Source organism: Arabidopsis lyrata (genome assembly GCF_000004255.2).
Source record: "Arabidopsis lyrata subsp. lyrata unplaced genomic scaffold ARALYscaffold_5, whole genome shotgun sequence".
In the NCBI taxonomy this organism is placed as follows: domain Eukaryota; kingdom Viridiplantae; phylum Streptophyta; class Magnoliopsida; order Brassicales; family Brassicaceae; genus Arabidopsis; species Arabidopsis lyrata.
Genome location: NW_003302551.1, coordinates 19,584,366 through 19,609,224, shown reverse-complemented (window position 1 = coordinate 19,609,224; position 24,859 = coordinate 19,584,366). Strand labels below are relative to the sequence as shown.

The 24,859-nt window shown below is 36.3% G+C and overlaps 6 protein-coding genes and 2 non-coding genes across 10 annotated transcripts; 4 read left to right on the top strand and 4 right to left on the bottom strand.

Moving 5' to 3' along the window:
• Positions 1 to 742: 742 nt before the first annotated feature.
• On the top strand, positions 743 to 4,313 carry LOC9312598 (cysteine protease ATG4b). Of its 2 annotated transcripts, XM_021024589.1 has the most exons (10): positions 746 to 963; positions 1,569 to 1,643; positions 1,735 to 2,109; positions 2,184 to 2,269; positions 2,344 to 2,394; positions 2,514 to 2,893; positions 3,146 to 3,284; positions 3,545 to 3,600; positions 3,688 to 3,758; positions 3,981 to 4,313. In XM_021024589.1, exons 3-10 carry the CDS (start codon positions 1,902 to 1,904, stop codon positions 4,163 to 4,165), a joined length of 1,176 nt encoding a protein of 391 aa, XP_020880248.1. In that variant the 5' UTR covers positions 746 to 963; positions 1,569 to 1,643; positions 1,735 to 1,901; the 3' UTR covers positions 4,166 to 4,313. The 2 variants fall into 2 exon arrangements, with proteins under 2 accessions (XP_020880247.1, XP_020880248.1); XM_021024588.1 differs by having other exon boundaries at positions 743 to 963; positions 1,569 to 2,109.
• Positions 4,280 to 5,807, bottom strand: LOC9314374 (F-box/kelch-repeat protein SKIP20). Its single transcript, XM_021024590.1, has one exon. The coding sequence runs from the start codon at positions 5,621 to 5,623 to the stop codon at positions 4,373 to 4,375; it is 1,251 nt and encodes a 416-aa protein (XP_020880249.1). The 5' UTR covers positions 5,624 to 5,807; the 3' UTR covers positions 4,280 to 4,372.
• A 5,130-nt stretch (positions 5,808 to 10,937) lies between these two features.
• On the top strand, positions 10,938 to 12,236 carry LOC9312597 (defensin-like protein 206). Its single transcript, XM_002878259.2, has 2 exons — positions 10,938 to 11,688; positions 11,841 to 12,236. The coding sequence occupies exons 1-2, from the start codon at positions 11,622 to 11,624 to the stop codon at positions 12,014 to 12,016; spliced, it is 243 nt and encodes an 80-aa protein (XP_002878305.1). The 5' UTR covers positions 10,938 to 11,621; the 3' UTR covers positions 12,017 to 12,236.
• Positions 12,237 to 12,668: 432 nt separating this feature from the next.
• Positions 12,669 to 12,740, top strand: TRNAD-GUC. The gene has a single exon. It is a non-coding gene; the product is annotated as a tRNA-Asp (tRNA).
• A 58-nt stretch (positions 12,741 to 12,798) lies between these two features.
• Positions 12,799 to 12,872, bottom strand: TRNAV-AAC. Its single transcript has one exon. It is a non-coding gene; the product is annotated as a tRNA-Val (tRNA).
• Positions 12,873 to 13,537: 665 nt separating this feature from the next.
• On the bottom strand, positions 13,538 to 17,077 carry LOC9314373 (guanosine nucleotide diphosphate dissociation inhibitor 2). Its single transcript, XM_021025613.1, has 12 exons — positions 16,762 to 17,077; positions 16,291 to 16,437; positions 16,093 to 16,200; positions 15,827 to 15,999; positions 15,628 to 15,739; positions 15,451 to 15,531; positions 15,280 to 15,342; positions 15,047 to 15,148; positions 14,611 to 14,735; positions 14,082 to 14,292; positions 13,922 to 13,996; positions 13,538 to 13,810 (listed from the first exon to the last, which is right to left on the bottom strand). Exons 1-12 carry the CDS (start codon positions 16,846 to 16,848, stop codon positions 13,760 to 13,762), a joined length of 1,335 nt encoding a protein of 444 aa, XP_020881272.1. The 5' UTR covers positions 16,849 to 17,077; the 3' UTR covers positions 13,538 to 13,759.
• Positions 17,078 to 20,235: 3,158 nt separating this feature from the next.
• Positions 20,236 to 23,444, top strand: LOC9312596 (ankyrin repeat protein SKIP35). Of its 2 annotated transcripts, XM_021024737.1 has the most exons (4): positions 20,236 to 20,341; positions 20,546 to 21,577; positions 21,908 to 22,340; positions 22,422 to 23,444. In XM_021024737.1, exons 2-4 carry the CDS (start codon positions 20,973 to 20,975, stop codon positions 23,217 to 23,219), a joined length of 1,836 nt encoding a protein of 611 aa, XP_020880396.1. In that variant the 5' UTR covers positions 20,236 to 20,341; positions 20,546 to 20,972; the 3' UTR covers positions 23,220 to 23,444. The 2 variants fall into 2 exon arrangements, with proteins under 2 accessions (XP_020880396.1, XP_020880397.1); XM_021024738.1 differs by lacking the exon at positions 20,236 to 20,341 and having other exon boundaries at positions 20,348 to 21,577.
• A 74-nt stretch (positions 23,445 to 23,518) lies between these two features.
• On the bottom strand, positions 23,519 to 24,641 carry LOC9314372 (protein AUXIN-REGULATED GENE INVOLVED IN ORGAN SIZE). Its single transcript, XM_021024739.1, has 2 exons — positions 24,343 to 24,641; positions 23,519 to 24,260 (listed from the first exon to the last, which is right to left on the bottom strand). The coding sequence occupies exon 2, from the start codon at positions 23,985 to 23,987 to the stop codon at positions 23,592 to 23,594; it is 396 nt and encodes a 131-aa protein (XP_020880398.1). The 5' UTR covers positions 23,988 to 24,260; positions 24,343 to 24,641; the 3' UTR covers positions 23,519 to 23,591.
• Between the last annotated feature and the right edge of the window lie 218 nt (positions 24,642 to 24,859).

Sequence of the window (24,859 nt, the reverse complement as noted above, 5' to 3'; positions counted from 1 at the left end):
CATTTAAATATAAATAATAATAAGCTTACAATATCATAAATCTAAAAGAAAAAAAAACATACATAATTGTTTAAATAGCGAAATAGCTATATTGATATGCTATATTATATAGGTTACCTACTAACCTAAAATAAATAATTGATAATCTATCAAAAATAAGAAATAGTTGCTTCATGATAAAAGTTACGCATTAGTACTGGAAGGTTCAATACGTTTTTTGGTGGTATAGTGACAATATGCAATAGACAAGATGAGGACGATAACAAAAATCACGAATACAACTATTCCGATGATTGTAGACCAAAAGCCATGTTGTTTCTTCTAACACACCAAAACTTGTCTCTCTAACTCTTTCTTGCGTCTTCTTCTTTTTTAACAAAGTTACTTTATATAAAAATGAGTAATAGAGAATATATACAAGTTCTAGTTGCCTTATCCCACAACTTGGCGATCAAAAAAGTTAACATAACAAAAAAGTTAACATAACAAAATCCAAAAACAAAAAGAAGAAAAGTTAACATAACAATAAGAAGAAAATATACAATTCTTTAATGGCATACGCCGTCAATCATTTATAGAGTTTTTTTGTTTTTTTTTTTAATCTTTTTTTGATAGATTATTATTACACTAGCCTGAATCCTAATATTAAATATTAGTAATACTTAATCCGTAAATTATGTACAAACTGTACATTATCAAACCCAGAGAGATTATGGTAATGCGCTATTTTAATTTTTAATTCAAAATGTAATCATCCATATTCGAAGCTTAAGATAATTACGTAAAATAGAGAAGAGAGAGAGAACACGAAACTTTTTATTTCGTAAGGTTACACGAAATCGATCTTTCGCAATTCAAACTTCGTCTCCGTTAATTCGCACTCTCGTTCTCGTCTTCGTCGCCGGAGGTCGTATCTCCGTCGTATCAAGTCAGCCTCAACGATCCGATTTGTATTTTTTTCAGGTGATCTATCTTTATACTCTGCTAGAAATTCGAAAAGTTGTGAAAATTTCGTTCCCTGGATCGGATTATGAAACTCTCTGCGTTTGTTTAGTGGATAATCGTGCTCTTAGCCTTGTTCCTTTTGAATCTTATGCTTTCTGGTGTATATACGAGAGAATTTAGTTGCCAATTTTATAGTTGACTGATTGATCAATTGAGATTACTGTAGATCCGCCCTGGAGAAATTGCGTCAGAGTTCTTTGAGTTATTGCATGATTTGGTCTCGAATTTCTATTGCTGCTGTGGATTTGTTCATTTTTGAGACTTTGCATATCGGAATCGAGTACCTTTATCTTTAATCGTTGTGTTCAGCTTTGATTCCTAAATTCGAGTTAAGAAAGATTTGGGGCGTATTGAAATGTGAGACTAAATTAGTGAGAACAAACTTAGGGATTAAATTCGAGTTAAGAAAGATTTGGGGCTGATATAAACCTGTTGAAGTTTTGTTGGTTTCTGATTATGGATTTTAGAAGATAATGCATTAGCTCACTTTGGACTAATTCTTAGAGGTAACTCTGTTCAATTTTAGCCTGATCTATTTTTATCTCTGATGCTTCTTATTGCAGACAAAGGAAGGAAGATTCTGAGTATTAGTTTTCTTCTATGAGACAGACATGTTGCATTTGGTACTTAATCACTAGGTAATGAAGGCTATATGTGATAGATTTGTTCCTTCAAAATGTTCTTCATCATGCACAAGTGAAAAGCGTGATATATCCCCGACATCTCTAGTTTCAGATTCACCGTCTAGTGACGACAAGTCAAACTTGACGTTATGCTCGGATGTGGTTGAGTCTTCCTCCCCAGTTTCTCAACCGTGTAGGGAAGCTTCAACTTCCGAGCATAAGCAAGTTTGCACTACACATAATAGTTGGACAGTTATTTTAAAAACAGCTTCTATGGCAAGTGGGGCAATTAGGAGATTTCAAGACCGTGTATTAGGGCCGAGTAGGACGGGTATTTCCAGCAGTACAAGTGAGATATGGCTCCTGGGTGTCTGTTATAAAATCTCAGAGGCTGAATCCTTCGAAGAAGCAGATGCTGGCCGTGTATTGGCTGCATTCAGACAAGATTTTTCATCCTTAATACTAATGACATATCGTAGAGGTTTGTATAATCCCCTCTCCAAAACTCAAACAAGCGTAAAACTGTTCACAGAATACTCACTGTGTTATTTACAGGTTTTGAGCCTATTGGAGACACAACTTATACTAGTGATGTAAACTGGGGTTGCATGCTTCGAAGTGGCCAGATGCTCTTTGCACAGGTAGTTATTACTATCCTTTTGCTGGAGGCTTCAGATTTCTTAATGCATGGTCTAAAATTCTGTATCTTTAACAGGCGTTGCTATTCCAAAGGCTGGGAAGGTCTTGGAGGAAAAAGGATTCCGAGGTTAGCTGTTTATCCAGTATATGTTCTAGTAACTGAATATATAACAACTAGGATAAATAAATCTGGTTGATCATGAATCCAGGTCATTTAAAATGAGCTTCTTTGGTTTGAAAATGCAGCCTCCGAATGAGAAATACTTAGAGATCTTAGAACTTTTTGGTGATACTGAGGCTTCAGCATTCTCGATTCACAATCTTATACTAGCTGGAGAATCCTATGGCCTGGCTGCTGGGTCATGGGTAGGACCATATGCTGTTTGTCGATCATGGGAATCATTAGCTCGGAAGAACAAAGAAGAAACTGATGTTAAACACAAGTCGTTTTCCATGGCTGTTCATATCGTTTCTGGCAGTGAAGATGGAGAGAGAGGTGGAGCTCCAATTCTCTGTATTGAAGATGTCACCAAAACTTGTTTGGAATTTTCAGAAGGGGACACTGAGTGGCCGCCAATTCTTCTCTTGGTCCCTCTGGTTCTCGGGCTTGACAAAGTGAACCCCAGGTTTGTGATTTTATCAAACCAAATTCTAGGCGATAGGTGCTATAGACGTCAAGAATTTAGCTTTTCTTTTTCCTCCTAAGATATTTATCAGTCTTCAGGAAAAATTGATTGCTTTTAGTTTCATGCACACACAAATCTACATCTACAGTTTGGAGGGTACATAATGATAGCAAACTTTGAGTGACTTATTATTGAATTTGGCTATGCAATCATCAAAATCTTTCTGAAGAAAGAAACTAAATTTGTTTTCAGGTACATTCCGTCTCTGATAGCCACTTTCACATTCCCTCAAAGCCTCGGCATTTTGGGCGGCAAACCAGGTGCATCAACTTACATAGTTGGAGTTCAAGAAGACAAAGGTTTCTACCTTGATCCGCATGATGTTCAACAGGTTTTCTTGAACACACTCCTTGTAAATCTTTATTTTAGAATCAAACTAGAATTATTGTAGTTCCAAAAAAAAAACTTAACACTTTGATTTGAAGTTTGAGACATTTGAGGTGGTCCATATATATTTTCCTTATATTGTCTCCATCACATTCATTTACATATCTATGGTCTAATTGGTTTGGGGACTGATATTACTCAGTCCATGTGCTTCATATCATATTTCAGTCTCACTGATTGAGCCTTATCGGTAATGGTTGGTAGGTAGTGACAGTCAAGAAAGAAAATCAAGATGTTGACACATCGTCTTACCATTGCAAGTGAGTTTGATTGATCATTTTGCCTCATTTAGTTCTCTGTCTCTATATGATTCATACTTCTTATTACTCCTACTAAATCTGCTACAGTACCCTCCGTTATGTTCCGCTTGAGTCACTCGACCCGTCACTAGCTCTTGGATTCTATTGCCAGGACAAAGGTATTACTAGTTTCTAAGAGTGGACAATCCTATTTACGATTGGCTTTGGTTTTGGTTCGGTTTTTCGGGGTTTTATAGAAATTGTTACCAGTCAGTCTATAAACAACAAAGTCGGTTTGATTTTCGGTTACTTTTTTTTTCCCTTACGCGGCTGTTTTTCAAAAACCGAACTTTTAGCACTTGCCTTAGGTACACTGATATCTCTTCCTACATTTTTAACAGATGATTTCGATGATTTCTGTATCCGAGCAACGAAGCTAGCGGGGGACTCTAATGGCGCTCCTCTCTTTACTGTGACTCAATCTCACAGAACAAATGACTGTGGAATTGCAGAAACCAGCAGCAGCACAGTGATATCTACAGAGATCTCTGGTGAGGAACATGAAGATGACTGGCAATTACTTTGAACTCTTTTACTAGCCATTCTATTTCATTGTGTGACTTTGTTCAATTGTCAAAATACCATTCTTTTTACATCGAATACTAATGATCTGATGTTGTATAATAAAGAAAAATCCAGATTAAAGTAATACCCATTTTCCTTTAATTTTTGTATTAACTATCAAGTATAAATATTCTACAACCGAGATTCATGATTCTTCAAGTTAGAATCTTTAAACGTAGATTGAAGAACACGAGAAAGGAAGACTCGAAAAACCAGAGGGAGTGTTGACGTGGCTCCACTTCCCGCCATTATTTTCCGCCGTCGTCTTCATCATCATCGTCCCACTTTCTTCACCGCCACCGCCAATCATTGCCACCGCTTGGCCACTCAAGCTTTCTGCGAAAACCGACGTCATCGTCGTCACCGGGAGCCGAATCGTCTCCATAACTACCTTCCATTTCATCGAATCGTCCTCAATTTCCCAACGAGGCTGACTCTGTCTCTCGCTATCAATAAAACACCATAACCGACAACCTCTAAAATCTCCGGCGGATTCAGCAGCAGCCGCGGCGGTGCGACCTCTCGGACTTAAATCAGGAAACGGCCATACATTTTCGATTGTCGACCATGAATTCGTAATCGGATCGTAAATCTCGCCGTCAGATCGAAATTGGCCCTGCGTCTCCGTTCCGTAACCACTCAACACACAAAATCCAAAATCCGTCGCCATCGAGAATCCGTGACACTCGTCTCTACCTTCCGTCATCGGAGGAATCGTCGACCACTCATCTTTCTCCACATCGTACACTTCCGCCGATCGGAGAGCGTTCTTCTGATCATCATGACCTCCGGCGACGTAAACCTTCGTCGAACCAATAGACGCGCAAGCAAAAAACGATCTCGCCGCCGACATCGGTTTCCCTCTTCTCCACCTCCGTCCGCTTCCTTCTCCGGCGAAGAAATCCAAAACAAACACATCTCTCAAAGGCTGCAACGTCTCCGGATCCCAACCGCCGATTAACAACACTTTCCCAGCGTCCTGAATCGCAACGCACTCACAGAACAAAGGAATCCGTTCAGGAATCGCGACTCGGTGCCACGTGTCAAGCGTTGCGTTATAAACGTTCAAACCGTAAAGTGGCGTTCCAGTAACACGCGGCTGCTGCGTCATCTGAGACTCGCCTTCTTCTTCCTCTTTCTTCTGCTTCTCACTCATCTCACCACCGTCAATCATCACCGGAGACGGTGGTGAAGTCAGAGGTTGAACAAGACAGAGTAGAGATTCAGCTTTACCGAAACTTATCCGTTCCTTGATAAAAGAACGACTGGAGATAACGCATTTCCATGATCGGCAAACAGAATTCATGGAAGAATGAAACAGAAAAGGAACTCTAACCAAACACTCTATTGCTAATTCCTCTGGTAATCCTGGGATTAAATCTCCCCTAATCTCACCTGATTTCTTCTTTGACACTCCCATTAATTATTACTTAGCTTAGCTACGAGACCTAAGAAGCTTCTTGAAACTAATTATGAAGATAAAGATTCTGTGATTTTGATAGATCGGAAACTGTAAGAGACACTCAAGAAGATGCGATTGGTAAGAGCAGTGGCGAAGAGGCTTTTATAAGGAGGAGATAAGACACTGAACAAGACGGTCCCTAGATAATTATCATCTTTAGACGAAAAAAAAAAAAAAAGATAATTATAATCTTTTTTTTTCTATAAAAATAATTATCGTATCATCACTTATATTTTCCGGAAACAAACAAACAAGAATACAGTAAAATTACGAATTCAAACAATAGTGTAATCTAGACACTAGGCAAGTAGTCTACACATAATTTTAAAATACAAGTATTGTTCAATTTGGATCACACAAAAACTATAGGGTAGGGAGGAAAATCCAAAACAGACAATGTTTAAAATTTGTGCTTACAAAAAACGACAAATGTAAACGCATTTAACTAGTCGGCGAATATGGCAAATTTTATTTTTGTATCAATATGCATATGAATCTATAATCTCCTGAAAAAATCTTTTGAATGACTAGTAATAATTCATATATATATATATATATCTCTTCATTGAAGGACCACGCATATTTTCTTCAAATTATTATTTGTATTTTTAGATGTAAGTAAAGGTAGGCATTCGATTATGTGAAAATGCCGTGAGGGATTTGATTCACTCAAAATCGTACGAGAAGATCTATCATGTTTAAAATAATTTTGTAGATAATTATTGGATAAAAAATGGTTCTAGAAGAAAGTCCATGTGGATACGATGACTTATCTTCTTTCTTATCCGAACTATCAGTACGGTGACACATGGACCATGCACCGTCGTCGTTACGTCCCCCTCAATTTTCCCAAAATAAATATCATCATCTTACATCCACTTCAATAATTGTATCTCAAATAAAAAATATTAGGTCTGGGCATTTGGGTACGCCTTCGGGTTCGGTTCTTTTTTTTCGGGTATCGGGTCTATTCGGATAGGGGTCAAGACCCATTCGAGTATTCTAAAAATTTGGTTCGGGTCGGTTCGAATATTTTAATAAAAAAAAACAAAATACCCAAAAATAACCAAAAATATCCGAAATATTTTCGGGTTCGGGTTTTTAACTCATATATACCCAAATCTAACTGAAATATCCTATTTCTCGAAAATACATTGGTTACTCTTTACCCAAATATAACCAAAAATATCTAAAAATACAAAAATTACCCAAAAGAAAACTACATCATTAGTTACTTTTTAACCAAATATATCCAAATGTATCCGAATTACTCAAAAATACCTAATATATTCGAATTTATGATTGTAATTTTAGGTATTTCGGGTATTATAAATATAAATATAACTAATATTTTTAGGTGTATATTTGTATTCGGGTACATTCGGATACATTCGGATATTGGATTCGGTTCGGGTTTGGTTCGGGTATTTTTCGGATAGGAGGTTAGGACACATTCAGATATTTTTAAAAATCGGGTTCAGGTTCGGTTCGGATATTTTTTGAGTTTTTCGGTTCGGGTTTCGGTTCTGGATATTTTGCCCATGCCTAAAAAATATCATTTCCCATTTAACGAATAACGAATTTTTTGCAGTTTTACGGTGGCTTAATTCTCATTTGTAAGAAGAGCCTTTTAAATTCAGATATCTTCGAGGTTCAATCTTTTATATTAATTTAAGTATAACTTTGCTCTAAAACATTGACTGAGCCAAAACGAAACAAACCCGAACGATGCGATGCGGGGATGAGAAGAGGTATTGAACATTATCCAAAATAATGCAATGAATGAGAGTGGGATCATAAGGTGTGGCAACATTAAAGGACATGCTCCATTTCAGCCAATCCCTAACTCCTACCATCTGCCTACCTTTCTTTTTTTTTATTTCTCTCCCATGATGATATTCCATTAAGATACGTACGTCTCTTATAAACGTGTTTTTTTTTTTTTTAATAAATCCTATCGGCTATCCGGTCGGCCCTGGTAGGAACGCACCGAGGTGCTAAATAGTGGACTGGTCCACCGTGTTAACGGTTAGGCCCTTATTGTTAAGAATGAAGTTGCAGGTTTTTCTGGGAATGCTACGATCGTGTTATTATCACAAATGAAAGGGCTATATATATAGCCTACAGAGGAAGACTCAGTCTTCTACAATTACTTGAAGCAGAAAATTAGCAACCACGTCTAACTAAGTCTAACAACTTGCTGACTCCTTATACATGGGAGACTTATTCAAAACCAATAAACAAACTAAGACCAAATCAAAACCCAACATTGCCTCCCCTAAACTGAAATCGGTAGAATTCAATTTACCCTGTTGCACACTCCAAGCTTCTCCCTCAGCTTGATAAATGCCTCCAACTTCACCGGTTTTGTCATGATGTCTGCAACTTGATCCCCTGTTCCGCAAAACACCAACTTCACCACTTCTTGTTTTGCCAAATCACACAAATAATGGTACCTCACATCGATGTGTTGTGTACGTCTAAAATCCACCGTACGTTTCAAGTATGTTAACATACTCTTAGCAGCGAGCATATGCTCTTCTTTTGACTTTGCCATGAACTGAGAAATCAAATCGGCCACGTACATCATATGGGGCATAAGCGACCCTGTTTGATTCTTCTCAATATCTTGTAACTCACACCACTTGGCTTCCATTTTCTTCACGTCCACCTGTGAACTTGCAAGATCCCATGTCTCATTCTTCTGAATAGCTTGTAACTCACACCTCATCACTTCCAGCCATTCCTCTTCTTTACATGCTTCTACAAATTTCACATATACCTTTGCACTTTCTACATCATTGGAGAGATCATGACAGCGGCCTCTCTCTTTACCAGTTTGAAGAGCCTCACCGTTTTCACCGGAAGCACCACCATCTCCACCAGTTTCATTTTCATCTGCATTTTCTTCTTCTTCGAATGAAACAAGAGCCATCAAAAGTACTTCCTCCTCCAATTCTGCATAATTTGCTCCCTTCTCCCAATCAGGACATTCATATTGGAAATGTCCTAATTTATGACACTTAAAACACTCAACGAATGCCTTGTTTAGAGTAGCTCTTCCTCGACCTCTGCCACGGCCTCCTCGTAAGCTACCTCGTCCTCTTCCGTAACTGGAACGTTCGTCTTGAGACACATTCAAGACATGCTCCTCCTCCTGAGGTTCTTGCATCCTTCCCTCATGAACCAACAAGCTTCCATGTAGCTCATCAATAGTTAGCGTACTCAGATCATTTGATTCCTCGATTGAGCACACAACATAATTGAATTTCCTGGTTAATGATCTGAGTATCTTGCTCACAATTGTGCTCTGCTCCACGCCTTCTCCATTGATCTTCATTTTGTTTACCACAGACAAGGTTCTTCCCAAGAAGGTGTCTATCTTCTCACCTTCCTTCATAGCGAGCAACTCGAACTCTCTTTTCAACGCCTAGAGTTGTGCTCGTCTCACCTTTGTTGAACCTTGATACTTCCTTTTCATTGATTCCCAAATCGCTTTTGAAGTTCCTTTGTCAAGGATTGTTTCAAGAATTTATCTGTCAATGGCTTGAAACAGAAAATTCTTGACTTTAAGATCCTTGAGCTTTGCCTCTTCCACAGCTTTTCTCTGAGCTTCATTCGCTGGTGATGACCCGATTGCCATTGTCGGAATCCCTTCTTCCACCAGGCTCCACATCTCTCTACTCCTTAGAAAGTTCTCCATCGTCATTGACCAAAAGTCATAGTAGCCTTCAAATTTCGGAATAGCCGGCTGCACAAACTTCTTGGATGATGTTGACATTTATTTGTTCTTCTTTCTCTCCCGTTTTCTTTTTCTTTAAACGAATCACTCTTTCTCTCACTCAACGACTCACTCTTTCTCTCACTCCTCTTTCTATCACTCTTTCACTCACTCGTTTTCTTTTCAACGACTCACTCTTTCTCTCACTCCTCTTTAAACGACTCACTCTTTCTCTCACTCCTCTTTCTCTCACTCCTCTTTCACTCACTCGTTTTTTTCACTCAATGATATTTCATTTGAAAATGGCTCTGATACCACATGTTAAGAATGAAGTTGCAGGTTTTTCTGGGAATGCTACGATCGTGTTATTATCACAAATGAAAGGGCTATATATATAGCCTACAGAGGAAGACTCAGTCTTCTACAATTACTTGAAGCAGAAAATTAGCAACCACGTCTAACTAAGTCTAACAACTTGTTGACTCCTTATACATCAGAGACTTATTCAAAACCAATAAACAAACTAAGACCAAATCAAAACCCAACACTTACGGGCTACCACTCTGCCTATCCCGAGTTTGGAATGCCTTCCGACTAAGTGCCAGGGGGTAGTCAGGCCGCCTGCATTTCTGGCTACCAGGTAAACCAATTGGGCCAAGGTCCAACTGACAGACTTCCCAAACAAATGTGTTTTTGTTTCCAGGGAGAATCGAACTCAGGTTTGGGAGTTTCACCCTTTCCCAAAGCTTCCTCTGCCACTAGACCACGGATGCTTGGGCAAAAACGTGTTCTTTACAAACAAAAATTTCCTTCTTGATAAGAAAGATTTACAAACGTATCTTTAAAAAGGTTTTGTGCCCTGGTTTTAAACATTGTCTATCTACAGTTATTTATTATTTTCCAAGCTTAATAACAAAGAAATCTTTTATATAATGTTTTATAGTTTCATTCATCTTTTCGATTTAGTAGTTTTATCATTTCATTAGCTTTTCTGTTTATGATGACTAGTATTTTTCACTTTATTTTGTGTGTTTACAACCAAATTATCATGGTTAGTTAGTCTCATGTTTTACTTCCCATAATATGAAGTAACTTTTGAATAGTTGAATTATATCAACGTTGGACCGAAAATCAGGTCTGGTCTCGTCTTTATATCATCGTTTAAGACGGATGAGAAAAAACAGTTGATATCCACTATGTTTTGAAAGAACATAGTATATTTATAACCCAAACAAAAGAAAATATATTTCTGTTTTAGTTCGTTGAAGAAACTGGATTCATTTCTCCAAGATAAATTTTATGGAATAAGAATTGAAAACGTGCAAATGTTGTTATAGTGTTCATTAATGAACAAAAAAAAAAGACTTTTCTTTTTAAAATGAGTCTAGCATTACAAGAGATTTTTGTAACCATTCGGTAATACAATTGTTGCATAGAAAATGATTGTATTCATAAAAAGAATAAATTAAAAAACGAGAAATGAGCTGTGCTTTCTAGAAGAACATTGATATCTCTTATTCGTATTTTTCGCCTGTAAGGCTGGAAACAAACGAGGGCGTACTCTCCTAGCCTCAAATCTTTCATGCCTTTTGGCTTTTCCCAATTAAGATTATACTATTTATAAAACAAAACTATAGTAATCCAACAAAATAAGAATTTTTAGAAACGTAAGTATTCCTCCAAAAGAGCTAGAATAGGTGGTTCACCTTGTTAAGTATGAAAATGTTTATGTTTACAAAAAAGAGCTAATAGGTGATTAGTTTTACCTTGCCAGAAAAATAAATAAAAACAATGTGAAACTTAGATTGAAAAACAGACGATATGTTTTAGGTTCTGTGAAGCCAAAGCCACATAAGATCACATCCCTTCACGGAAATGGAAATGCTTTTAAAAAAACGAGATAGTGTCGCCATGATAACTGCATTGCTGCTGGAACCCTAAACTTTATTAATGAACTAATGAAACCAAATTATTTTTATCATATGATTGAAAATGTTGCCAAGATTCGTGTTTACTCTATAGATGACAACAACATTATCATTTTTCAAACAGTAGTTGATTAAACTAAATAAAAAAATTGATATATAAAATTTTGTAGATTAAACAATCAGAACAAATCTACAAAATTTTGACTATAAATAGATCACTACACTTATAGATTTGTCTCATCGAAGTAAAGTTTACTAAGTTGAAAGAGAAAAATTAGTCTTACTAAACGCAAAGCATTTTAAAGAAATGGCAAAAAACATCAACTCCGTTAGTTTCACCGTTCTCTTGCTTGTTCTTTTGATGACTTCCACCGGTATGAATTTAACGAAGTTCTCTATTATATACTTTTCATTTGTGTGTATATGTATATATAGTGCTGATGAATTAAATGAATATGTCAAGAAGTTACAATTACATAGATAATCTTTTGCTGATGAATTTAATGAATATGTAATCAAAATGTAGAAATCGTGAAGAGCGATGCTGCATGCTTCACGTTCTTAGGCGAGTGCGGGCCGGAGCCATTTACAGGTTCAAATGCTGATTGCTTGGCCTGTTGTGTAGCACTTTACAGTAGTCCACCAGTTTGTGCTGGACGTGTTGAGGGAAACCCGGCTCACTGCCACTGCTACAAATCTTAAAGAGGTTTACATAACCTCTCGCATATAATTACCAAGTGTAACTTTTGTTTTCATTCGGTGTGAGGACATTTCATCTCTGTATGTTAATGTTCAAGTTTCTTTTGCTTACAAATAAAACATCAAGGGCAAAGCTTGTCACTGCTTGCCCATAAGTATAAGCTCCTGCATGCACTTTTCATTAGTTCTGAATAATAATAAACTCGTTTTGTGTTTGTGTTTAGTGTGTGTTCCTCATTTCATTCCCGGCTATATTCAAGTTTCTGTCACTAGAAATTCTTTACAAATATTATAAAGAGTATGAATGATTATCAGGTATCCCAATATGTCCACACAAGAACCACGACAGTTACGTATGTAATCTTCTTTCATTTGAATTGATCACATTTGCAAATTTTAATCCCAGATCAACATTTTTCCAGCTACTATGATTAGCATGAACTATATTTGGATTATTGTCCTTAAAAAGAATAAGCATATCTTAACCGGAAAGACAACAATTTCCTATACTTCAACTGAGTATCCGATGACCCATAATGTTAGCCATCTAGTCTAAAGTTAAGAATTGGAACGTTGTCTTTGACTTCGTTTGCCACAAAACTGTTAGGTCAATTAACGCGATTAGTAATAAATAATTTTGTAACTCATCAACAAGGTCGTTGTAGTATAGTGGTAAGTATTCCCGCCTGTCACGCGGGTGACCCGGATTCGATCCCCGGCAACGGCGTTATTTTTAATTTTTTTACAATTTAAAAATTAATCACATTTTAGAGCAAGAAAAATATTGGCTTCGCCCGGGTTCGAACCGGAGACCTTCAGTGTGTTAGACTGACGTGATAATCAACTACACTATGAAACCTTTTTATTCTTACATCAAACAGAATATTTATTAAACCAAGTCAGTATCGAATGGCGAGCGGTTGCTGCCATCGCCTCTTGTTTTTTTTTAAGGGCGAGTTACATAATGGGATACTTTTCTTGAGTTTTCTTACAAAAGACACATATTCTGTGATTTTCATCTTTTTTTAACTGTTCAAATTTAATAATACTATTTTGCCCTTTAACAAGAAGCGCATATTGTATAGTTTGCCTAGATATCTTCTTCTTTTTTCCACCTTCCACGTCACTTAAAAAGTTTGTTGAGAATAGAAAGTGTGCTAGAATGTTAGAGAACTTGAAAAAGTGTGGTATAGGGTAAATATCTCTTTTTTTAATCATCTCGAAGTAAAGCCTCGAAAGAAGAGGAAACAAACTACATATGTAATTTAGTAATTTACACAAAAACATAAACGAAATACTGTTCTGTGTAGATCAAATTGAATTTAGATGAACCATATTATTATTTTGTTTAATTTACACAACAGCAAAATAATATCAAGTTATCAACCATAAAAAAGAGAACCACTATTAAGGCACTCTTGGTTAACTGAAAATTTCGTTGGCAAAACAAACATATTTAGCATCATTCTAACTGAAAACCTCCAAGAGGACCCAAAAAAAAAAATGTAAGCAGCTGAAAATGAATTGAGTTTAAAAGAGCATTTATGAGGTCTTAAACCGAGGAATCCAATATTAAACGGAGACACATGGTCGTTAGTTGCTAAACATGAAGGATCATTCTGATTTTTGTCTTCAAAGTTCAAACCAAAAAAGAACACGAAAGCAAGAGTCGGAAACAGAGAAATGAGCAAAACAAGCTTTAGAAAATCAACTAGAGAGAGAGAGAGAGAGCGATCTGGTGATTCCTCATTCCTCTGCAGCACTTGCGGCACTCAGGTCAACACTTAGGTCAAGTTGCTGCAACATAAGAAAAACACAAAAGTTTTTGTAAAAGATGTAAAGGAAACCTGTGGGATTTGTCTTTCGATCCCATCAACATATATCGGTTGTGAATTTCAGAACATTTACCTTTCCAGTGATTAGAGTATACATGTTCAACACATCCGCAACAGTTGTCTCAAAGTGTGTTGTAGCATCATAGCTCTGTAAAGACCAAGGACAGGGTTAGATACTTAAAAACCATCAAACTTAAAGTAGGCAGCCATCAAATCTAAAGAGTCTCGCTCACCGTTGATATAAAGCAGTTGTCCAACTCTGGCTCGTTGACAGGCTCGTACCTATCATACATGTCGAAGAATATCTCATCAACAGGACCCAAAAGATCAGTTCCAGGCTTTAGTTCGGTTTGAGGGTTATCAGTCTCTGCATCTGTAGACACAAATGCAATGAATTTCCCCTTGGGAGCAACGTTGTGAGAGTACGAACAACAGAAGACATACCTGTCAGAGTGTAGAGGTTTCACAACATTAGACCCAACAAAAAAAGAGAGAGTAATGATTACATATGACGAAACAAACATCACTACGGCGAAATTATTCTGTGTATATGCAATTCAAGCTATTGACTAAAGAGGGTTCCTGAATAATATTACTTTCATTTTCTGGCTACATGTACGAAGGATAATTTATAGCAAGCTTAAAAACGTATCTCAAAATGATATTGAGACGGAGCTTATGTACACAGAAAAAGAAAAAAAAATGCACTAGGTATTTCAAGTCCTTTCAGCCACTTATCAAAGTTAAAGTTAAAAAACTTACATATCCGATTTGCGGGCCAACTGTTTCTGGGGTATGATGACCTGCACTGAGTGAGAATCGTTGGTGTTTGGAATTGGGTGGCTCATAATGGCGATGGCCCGAGCAACCCTGCCAATCTTCCTAACCTGTTTGATTGTGATTAATCATCATATCATGAAACATTCCACACTCATGTATAAATAACAACAAAAAGGAATAGATTTTCCAAAAATCCTGGAAAAGACCGCAGTCTGGTCATCACACGAAGAGAAGAACTAAATGTGTGAATGAATATAAAAACTATGGAAATCAACCAACATAATGAACAAGCCAACGGCAAAAGTCACAAGTATCACGGACAGCTACTTACTTTATAATCGTCCTGCTCTCGAGGATAAGTATGGACACAGTTAAATCATAATCGAAAATTTAAACATGCTAAGAACTGCAATATTACCTTGTTCGGCAGGTAGGAAGGGTCACACACAATCTTTTTGCATTTGGCAGTCTCTCCCTCAGATGTAACACCAGTAACCTTACCTTCCTCGTCAAACTCTACCTGGCATAAGATTAACATTGATATATATGAGTACAGCGTTCCTCCAACACAATATCACACCGCATTCCCCTCTTGCAGACTTGCACAACAAGAAAAAACAAAGAGTTGTCATGAAGACAAAGAGAAAATACCTTGCACTCAGGTTTGTTCAACATATATGTGCCACCATAGACAGCACTAAGTCGTGCAAATGCCTGAATACGGAGAAGATATAGAGAGAAGTCACAGAACAATAAAAAAAAGTAATCATCTAAAACTTGAAAAATTCAAACAAAAGGCAAAGATCAGAATGACAGAAAAACCTGAGGTAGTTCTCCCAACCCATAGAGAGGATAAATATATGGAGAGGTTCCTTGGAAACGTGCAAGAGATTCCGCATAGAGCTAGCCAGCCATTTAAGACAAGAATGTCAACTTAGCTGCTTCAGAACTAAATGTACAACTGTTATAACAAGGGTGACAAGTCTGACAAAAGTGTACCTTCATTCTCAGTACAGTATCCAAGGCAGGTTGATCGAGATGTTGGTCATTCGTGTGAAGTGCCACTGCATGACCAATAAAGTCAATAGTGTTGCCATCAAGACCATATTTCCTGCCAAAGTGTCACATAAATGGTTAGCCACGTATATCCTCACTTGAAAGTCAAAAATACTAGAAAGAATTAGAACATCAGCCTTACGCAATCAGTTCCTTTGTTGTAACTCTGCTCAAATCCATTCCATCGTGTGTTTTAGGGTCCTTCTCATCATATTCCTGAACAAAACTGAAAAACTTGCCGGCTCGACGTTTCTCAAATATACCCATGAGAGAAGATTTCAGGGCCTCCATAGGAGTAGCTGGCACCTTTTGAACCTGCAAGAAAATTTTCATAAACAATTATAGAGTTATCAGCATAATGATTTTGTAAACTATCTGCAACTGATACATCAAATGAGAAGTTTTTACCTTCCCTTTAACGAAAACATAGCTTCCATCAACAGCTTTGAATGACAAATACTTTGTAACATCTGTATGAATAAGGGTACGAACAAGCTTGCCATTTCCCATCATAAACTGGTCAATTGTATTGAGAGACAAGGAGTTAGAAAATGGCATTGATAAAATTAGCATAAAAATAAAACGAAAGGCAGCTAGCTATAATACCTTAGGCATCATGTCAACATTGTAATCCCGGCTAGCGCCTAAATGCTCAGGAGCCTTCTCTTCTCCCCTGAACTTCTTCCAAAGCTGATTGAGATTAAGCGAAGTTGATTCTCCACCATAGTAGTCATTCCTGTCCATGTGAAGCACCTATCCAGAAAACCAATGCGTTAATAATCAGATCGTGGGAAAATTAAGAGGTCAATGAAACATGAAAACATATGTAAAAGCCCCAAAACATTTTCAATCATCTCCATGCTCAAACTCGATAATCACTTTCATCACATCTCATAAACATTATCAAGATCGAAAACCTGAGCTCAATTCATACAATCAGAGATCTAATCTCACCGAGATCCGTTATTTTGAATCCGGATCAAAGCAATTAACCAAAACGCGATCGTGAATTCAAAGGTTCCGTGAACAAATAAGAGAGAAGAAAAGGAAAAGGAATCGGGGAAAGAAGAAGGAGACCTTGACACCATCGACGGAAAGGAGACCGCTGAGGATACACTCCTTGAGACCGGTGCCGAGAACAATAACCTCGTACTCTTCATCCATGGCTGATTCCGAAAGTTTCGTAGAGCAAACGCGAGAGAGAGAGATCGATGAACGCAGAGAAATGAGTTTGGGAGATCGTCGAGGGAGATCGTCGAGGGAGATCAGTGACCAATTCTATTAGAGGAAGCAAAAAAATAGATGCCTTGATTGTGGAACTGGAATGGGTAATAAATTTTCGATGGCATAATCGTAAAAACATATCAATATATACCAGATATCTTAAATAATACTAATAATATTGTTTTTTCCCTAAATTAAGACATTATTTTAAAAAATTTGAAGCCATTTATAAATTTTCTTAAAATGAGTCAATGCTACATATATAAACTGGATTTTTATTAGTGAAAATGCCTTCTTTTTTTTTTTTTTTTTTTTTGACAGCTAGTGAAAATGCCTTTATAATTTATATTTACCGTGATGACAAAAAAAAAATTTATATTTACCGTATATTTTTGGGATGACAGGTTAGTTATTGTTTTAAAATTATAACTCGACAATGAATAAAATAAAAGTAATGTATTTTAAAGAATTGGAAGTTGCCAAATGCTTGATTTAGAAACAAATTGTTTTAATAAGATATGTCCAATAATGATTTTTTAAAAACTCAATCAGCAAAGTATGCAAATATTAGTATTTATTCAAAAAATGAAGAAATATATTTCAGTTTGGAACTTCCCACATCTTTATCAGGTTTGTCCGTAAAGCAACTCAATTTTTTTTTAAAGTAAGCAACTCAGTTACAAGTCATTTTCGTAGATTACAATAACAATAAATAAAGGACTAAGTATAGCATTATTAAGATCGAGATGATGATAACAATTTTATAACTATAGTTGTAATAATTTCAAAAGCCAATCATTTTTCCGATTGATGTTGATACTTAATAATTTTAAATAAAAGTATATACTGTTTTTATGCAAGCTTACACGCATTATAGATGTTTTCTGATTAAAATTATTCAAATAATTGTGAGCCTATATGTTAGCAATGCTAACTTAGCATCTACTAGTACAATTCTATTACATCATCATTCATTCAATACGTAACAAATATATAGTTATATGTTTACCAGTCATGATTGAAACGCGTTTAGTAATTGATGAATAAAAAATTGAACACGATTCAGTTTATACTATATTGGAGTTTTTACCTCGAATTTGTAGTTTTATAACAAGAACACATATGCCATGGTTAAATTGAATCTTAAATCTAGTACTCCCTCTATTCGTAAAAGATTGATGTTTTAAAGTTTTTACATATATTAAGAAGCAATCGTTGTTTAATTATTTGTCAATTATTTTTTTATACTAAACATTTTTTTATAACTTTGAACCAATAGTATTAAAAAACACTTAATCATTACGCCTTGAAGTTTACAATATATTAATTTTAATCAATAAAAATAAAATAAAAACCTAAAAAATCAAATTTTGTGGAACAAACTAAAACTCTTGAACATCAAATATCTATGAAAAGATGGAATATAAAGTTTGCACAAAAAAAAAAAATCTAGTATAACATCTGATATATTCTCAGCCGACAAGATTACATATGTTTTCACAAATGAAGATGAATGCTAGCTGCAGGATTAAAGATAAATGAAATATGATTAGTTAAATAAGAAAAACAGAGGAATAATTTTGTGTCATTGTTTTTTCTTTCTCTAAACAATGTGTCATTTCGTTATGTACTTTGATTAATGCAAAATGGTGAATTTAAACTAAATACAAAGTTACAAACGTTGAGGGTTTCCATATGGTGGCTCCAAACGGTTGGGCTGTCTTCGAATATCATGTAAAGCTCAACAACTTCTTTACTTGCTGCACTACTATTCGTGAAGCTTCAGCTTCAGTTTCCAATGGACTTGATATTAATGGGCAGCTGATGACTACCGTCTTTACTATGAAGAGACCATCCAATTCTTGCTTGCTGATTTGCAGAAACTAAGATCCACCCATGCACAAATCAACAACAGTTATTAGTTCTTGAGATTTATGCACTCGTATTTTCATCATGTTTTATTGTAAACTCTAATCGTGTTGTATACTTTTATAGTATATTTATTCCGTAAAGCTATTTTGCAGAGTGAACACAATAATTTTACTCTTTATGTTTCTAATTAATAAAATTTTAAGAAAAAAACTTGTTTTAAAAAAATGCATTTTTAAGTAATTATTGAGGATGAATTGTAAATTTCAAGAAAAATAGAGTTATTAATTAGGGTAATATTACTAACTAGCCAAATTTGACACATAAATTAAGAAACTAGCAGAGAGAGAAAATTCTGTCGGAAAACAGCATAGACCCACCTTGTCTGAAGAGGTGAAATAACAAAACCATCCTCCGTTTGTTTTGAGATCTACAGTAGGCGACATTGTTTCGTGATATTTTTCAAAATAGCACGTAAGATCTAAATTTCACATGTTATATTTAACTAAAATACATGCTATTTAAAAAAACATAGTGAATTTTTAAGAAAAAACATTGTCACGTAGTGTTTTTTTAAAAAAAAACATTATTACGGAAAAATTAAACTTGAATAGATACTTTTTATAAATAAATAACATGTGATCTTAATAAAAACCGTGAATTACTAGAAAATAAGAATCGTTTTTTAAAGAAATTACATGTGATCATAATAAAAAACGTGTATTACTACAAAATAACATGATAGCGAAAGATATTAAACTGAATAGAGTGTTTTTTCAAAGAAATAACATGTGATCTTAATAAAAACCGTAAATTATTAGAAAATAAGAATCTTTTTTTAAAGAAAATCACATGTGATCATAATAAAAAACGTGTATTACTATAAAATAACATGATAGAGAAAGATATTAAACTGAATAGAGTGTTTTTTTCAAAAAATATCATGTGCTCTTTATAAATAACGTGTAAAACCGGAAAATAATATGATAAAAAGAGATATATTATTCTATCACATGTAATTCGAGAAAAAAACATGTTATAAAGGGTATATGTGTAATTACACGTGCTTTCCGACATCCAACAGACAAAGTACTGTAGCTCATGGCTATTTTCTTAATTCTTTTTGAATCCATGACTATTTACTATAAATTCTCTATTACTTATTAATTACAAAAATAAAGTATTTCTTCTAATCAATCTTTAATAAAAGGACAAAAAAATGAGAACACAAGTTAATTGTTCGTATCAAAATTCCAAGTCGTTTTGTCTCCTACATATGATTTGTAGTCATTAGTTTGAGTTCCCCACCCATAGATTCTGAATTACAATGGACATTAACAGCGATAGAAAGAAGAGAGAATCTATAATTAGAATTAATAAACTAAAAGATTCGACAAATGTAAATAAATCAAGAGAATATTTTTGTTATAAAAAATATATTTAAAAAAAAAACAGTAAATAAAAATTCCGTCAAATAAAAAACCAGAACCCGATGCACAGGGTTTTTCTCAGCCTCTCTTTCTCTTTCTCTCTCTCTCTCTCTCTCAATGGAACTCTTGTCCAGGTTTCACCATTTCCTCTCTCTTATTGTCTTCTATGGTTCATGTGCTGCTTCATCTGTATAACGCTAATTACGTTGTTCTTCGCTCTCTTCTGATTCTCGATTCGTTTTTTTTTTTTTTTCTTTCTGATCGGGTGTCCGATTTGGTGTTCTCTGTTAATCGAATTGGATGATTTTGCTGATGATGATGTATTGTTTCATTTTTAGGGTTTGTTGTTGATTTCTTATGCCATGTTCAAGAGATAGTGCGCTTAAAGGAAGGCATCGAGGATTTACGCTTATTAGAAGGAACTGTGGGTGGATTCTGATAGGGATCAGTGCTTGGCTTTTGAGTTTCGTCCTTTGATTTTGTAGATTTCGATGCTTCTGATGAGACCCTTTTTGGTTCTTGTGATTCACACCTTAGTGATTTGTTTCTAGCATTTTTGGATACTTTGGTTCTCAAATCTCTTGATTGTTGCCTGCAATTCACTGGGTAGCCTGCACTTTGGAGATATCTGAAAGACCATACAAGGATTGGATTTGCTATACAGTATTGTAAATGACATAGATTTTGTTTAGTGGTCTCTTGTCCGGATAGCTTTTGGATGAATAATTTTTCGAGTTTGATTTGGAGAGTTACGATTTAAGAAGGATGGAGAAAGAAGGTGTGTGTGATAACATCAAGTTAACTGATCAGATGCACCCTGATGAGCCTTTCTGTTCCGAGATGAAAACTGAAACCATTGCTTCATCTCAGAAAACTGAAGGAGGCGAGGGGAGTAATGTGGTTTTTTCGAGAGAGGCACCTTTAATAGGAAAGGATCCAGCTGGAACTAATTCGGGTGAATGCTGCGGTTGTAGTGCAAATAAACTAAATTTCAAAGAGAATGATGATCTCATTGAAAAGGAAAATATTGAGCAGCTGAAAAAGCTTAATAGGCAAGAAAGAATAGAGTTGGGACGACTCTTCCAAGGCGCTGTTACCTCACTGGATTGGGAACTTGCTGACAGATTGATTCAGTTGGCTGATCCACAAACTTTAAATGACTTGTTGTGTGTTGGTCTTGATTCAGTTTGGTTCTTGAGTACAAATCCTGAGTTTCAGAGGATCACCGGATTGATTAAGAAGATCATATGTCATGGTGCTCATGACTTTACAAGAGCTACTCTTAGGACTTCGTTTCTCGCTTCATGTGTCTCTGCTTGCCAGAGCCGGACAATGAGTCTTGCTGATACAGTAACTGTTATGGCTCAAAGGTACACATGCAAATCTATAATTTCTCGTAAGTATAATATTAACGCAGTTTTGGGGTGCTTAGACTGGTTCTTTTTGTTTTGCTTCACTCACGGGAATCTTAGATATATTTGTAGCTGCACATATTTTTCCTTACTTGTTTTAGTGTTTGGTTACATCTGTAAGTGGTCGTCTGTGCTAAATTACAAGTTAATCAAATGACACTGCTAAAAATTTGTGGGGATTGATGCTGCTAAATGTCATAGACAAATAAATTTGCTTAATAAAACTTTAAAGCAGTTGTTTTAACTTTTAACATCCGAGTTCATATTTGGTTTGTACATAATGTATAGGTTGCATGAGCGTCTCCAAGAGTGCAACGGGGATGAGATTCTGAAAGCAGAGGCTGGTGCCAAAGTTCAGAAGTTCACTGAATGGGCTCTCAAATGTATAGGTTTCCACTCCCGATGTCAGGGGGCAAAGGATAGGGTTAGCCAAAATTCAGCTGCTGAGATTGAACTACAACTTTCTGCTTTCAAGATGTTCTTAGATTTAGCAGGAAACCATCTATCAGGAAGAGACTTCACCGAGGCCTTCGATGCAGCTTGTTTCCCACTCACTCTGTTCTCCAACTCGTTCGATCCTGGCTGGGCATCTGGAATGTCAGCTACTGTTATACATGGACTGCTCGGTATGCTGGTTGAAGGTGGTGCAGATAACGTGAATCAATGTTTCCTCGAAGCTTCACGTTTTGGTAGTACAGAACTTGTCCGCGTCTTGTTGCAGGTAAGCTTCCATTCTTTTGATTGCTTATAGACTTGAAGAAGGTCTCCTCTTACACTCAAAATTTTGCATTTCCCGGTTCAGATTGCTCAAAGGAACAGCTTAGATGTTGATGTGGACTTAGCTCTTGGTTTTGCCTCGCATTATTGTAAAATAGGGACAATGAAGTGCCTAGTCGAAGAAGGTAATGCCATTGCCTTCTTGGGCCCTTTAATGAGAGCAGCAGAGAGAGGTTGCATGCAAGTTGTTCAATGGTTTGTGAAAAGAGGTTGCCGTGACATGGAACTTTGCTTGGCTCTAACAGCCGCCACTTCAAGTTGCCAAGTCGAGGTTGCTGCTTATCTTCTCCCTCGTGTTCCACCACCTGTCTTAACCGCTCTCAGCATTGAAATCCTCAAAGCAGCTGGAGAAAGAAGCGGAGGGTCTCTCCAAGGAGTAGAGTTTCTCCTCAAATCAGACTTCTTAGGAGATTCCACGGCTACATACTCAGTCGCAGACAGCATCGCGAGGTCATCAGAAGACGAATCCGTTCCTTCAGATCTAAAATCATTTCTCCAAGAACACTGGTCGGAGTCAGCTTTTGAGAAAGGAATGAGAGAAAGCCATGAAAATTTCATGAATTTCATGAGAGTTTTGAAAAAAGGCGAGTCCGCGATATCCTTAAGAGACCTTCCTGCACCGCTAAGAGTAGCAATAGCATACATGCCGCTGTACAGAGAGTGCATGAAAGGGGATGGTCGGTTACTGTCTCAGAGGCTAAGAGGACAGCTTGTGGAAGCTGTGAGACAGCTTCAAGGTTGTGCTGTTGCAGTTGTGGAAGTAAGCCAGACTCGTAACCTTATGGCGGTTTTGGAGCATCACCTTACCGCCATTTTCGATTAAAACAAATGGATTCTGCTTTGGGCTTCTTCACTGCTTTTCTAATTTCTACGAATAGTTGAAAAATAAGAAAATAAATATTACGATTTTAACGGATATATGGGATTGGGTTTGAGATGACGAAGTGAGGGTTTTTTGTATAATTTCTTCTTATGATGATGCGTCTATTATGTCAGTCTCTTCTCCTCCATTTCCCTTATTATGGCGTTGGTTTCTTCTTTTTTTACATTTATAATTAATGTAATATTTGTAACTTACGTTTCTATTGTATATCAATTATCATGGCAATGTCAATAACAAAGTGAGCATATCTTTTGTAATTTCATTGGATTAAGAACCCTAAGATTAATTAAAAATCATATGATATAATAAGATTTACATAAAATTGCAAGTTACATCTCTATTAGCATTATTAGAATCAGAAGAAGGCATGAAGGCAAGAACCACGAGCAAAACCATAATCCCAATGGGAACCAAAAGCAGCATAAACGGAGGCGGAGGTAACGGCGGCAAAACTAACGGAAGGATTAACAGAGATGCCGTGAGACCCACCAATAGAAACAGAGACTCTAAACTGAAATAATTCGCCGGAATCATCAACCTTTTCTGCGCCGAGAAACTCCGCCGTAACTCTTGCTTGTTTTTCTCCGGCGAACTTCGAAAGCTCATGTTTTTCCGGTTGTTTCTTCCGACGTCCATGACTCCGTTGTTCGAATAACGGTCTTGAATGTTAATAATATCGTTTTGTAAGTTTGAGATTTCGCGAATCATCTATCTAACGAGGTTGTTTTGCTGGGTCTGATTCCGATTTAGAAGATCGGTGACAAATTTTGCTCAAAGATATGTTTTTTTAGGGCACTGGTTAACCAATGCAGCTTGATCGAAGCAAACGGTGACGAATTCGAGACAAATCACGATGACCCACGATTCAGAAACAGAGAATGCAGAACAAAACCGAGTTATCTCAACGATTCAGATTTAAAAGAAGAAGCTTTGAGGTGAAGAATGGTTCTGAGCTGATGTGATTCCGGTTTAGAATCAAAGCTGCATAGAGAAATTGTAGATGAATGGTTAAGCAGAAATCATAGAAACGACACAATCAAATAAAGTCTGATGAAAAAAGTACCTTTAAGCCGTGTGAGCCAAATTAATCCCTTATAAGAGGAAGAGTTTGAGAAGCTTTTGTGTTTTGGTTTGGTTTGGTAATGAAACTGTGTGAAACTAGCTAGTACTAGTAGGGAAATGAGGAAGGCAAGTAGCTAAGGAAGAGAATAAAGAAAAGGGGAAATCTTTGGAGGTATTAATAAAGGAGTTGGAAGAGAGGATCAGAGAAGAATCAGAAGATATGGGGAGACAGAGAGAGGAGAGGAGGGTTCAGTGAATTTAGGGATTTTCTGATTTGTTGAAAAGACAGAAAAAGAGGAACGTTTATTATAAAGGGGCTGACAAATGTGAGAAGCAAGTTGCTGAATTTGGAAGATTTTGAATTTTTGAATTTAGTAAACAATTATTTCGTGTGGCCTAGTCTTCCTCCACAATCACAAGGTTCTTCTCCCCTGGACTTCCTTTCTCTTTCTCTCTACTTTCTTTTTAGTATGCTTACAAGATGATATGACGTAAGCTAGAATCTCCCAAGTAATATT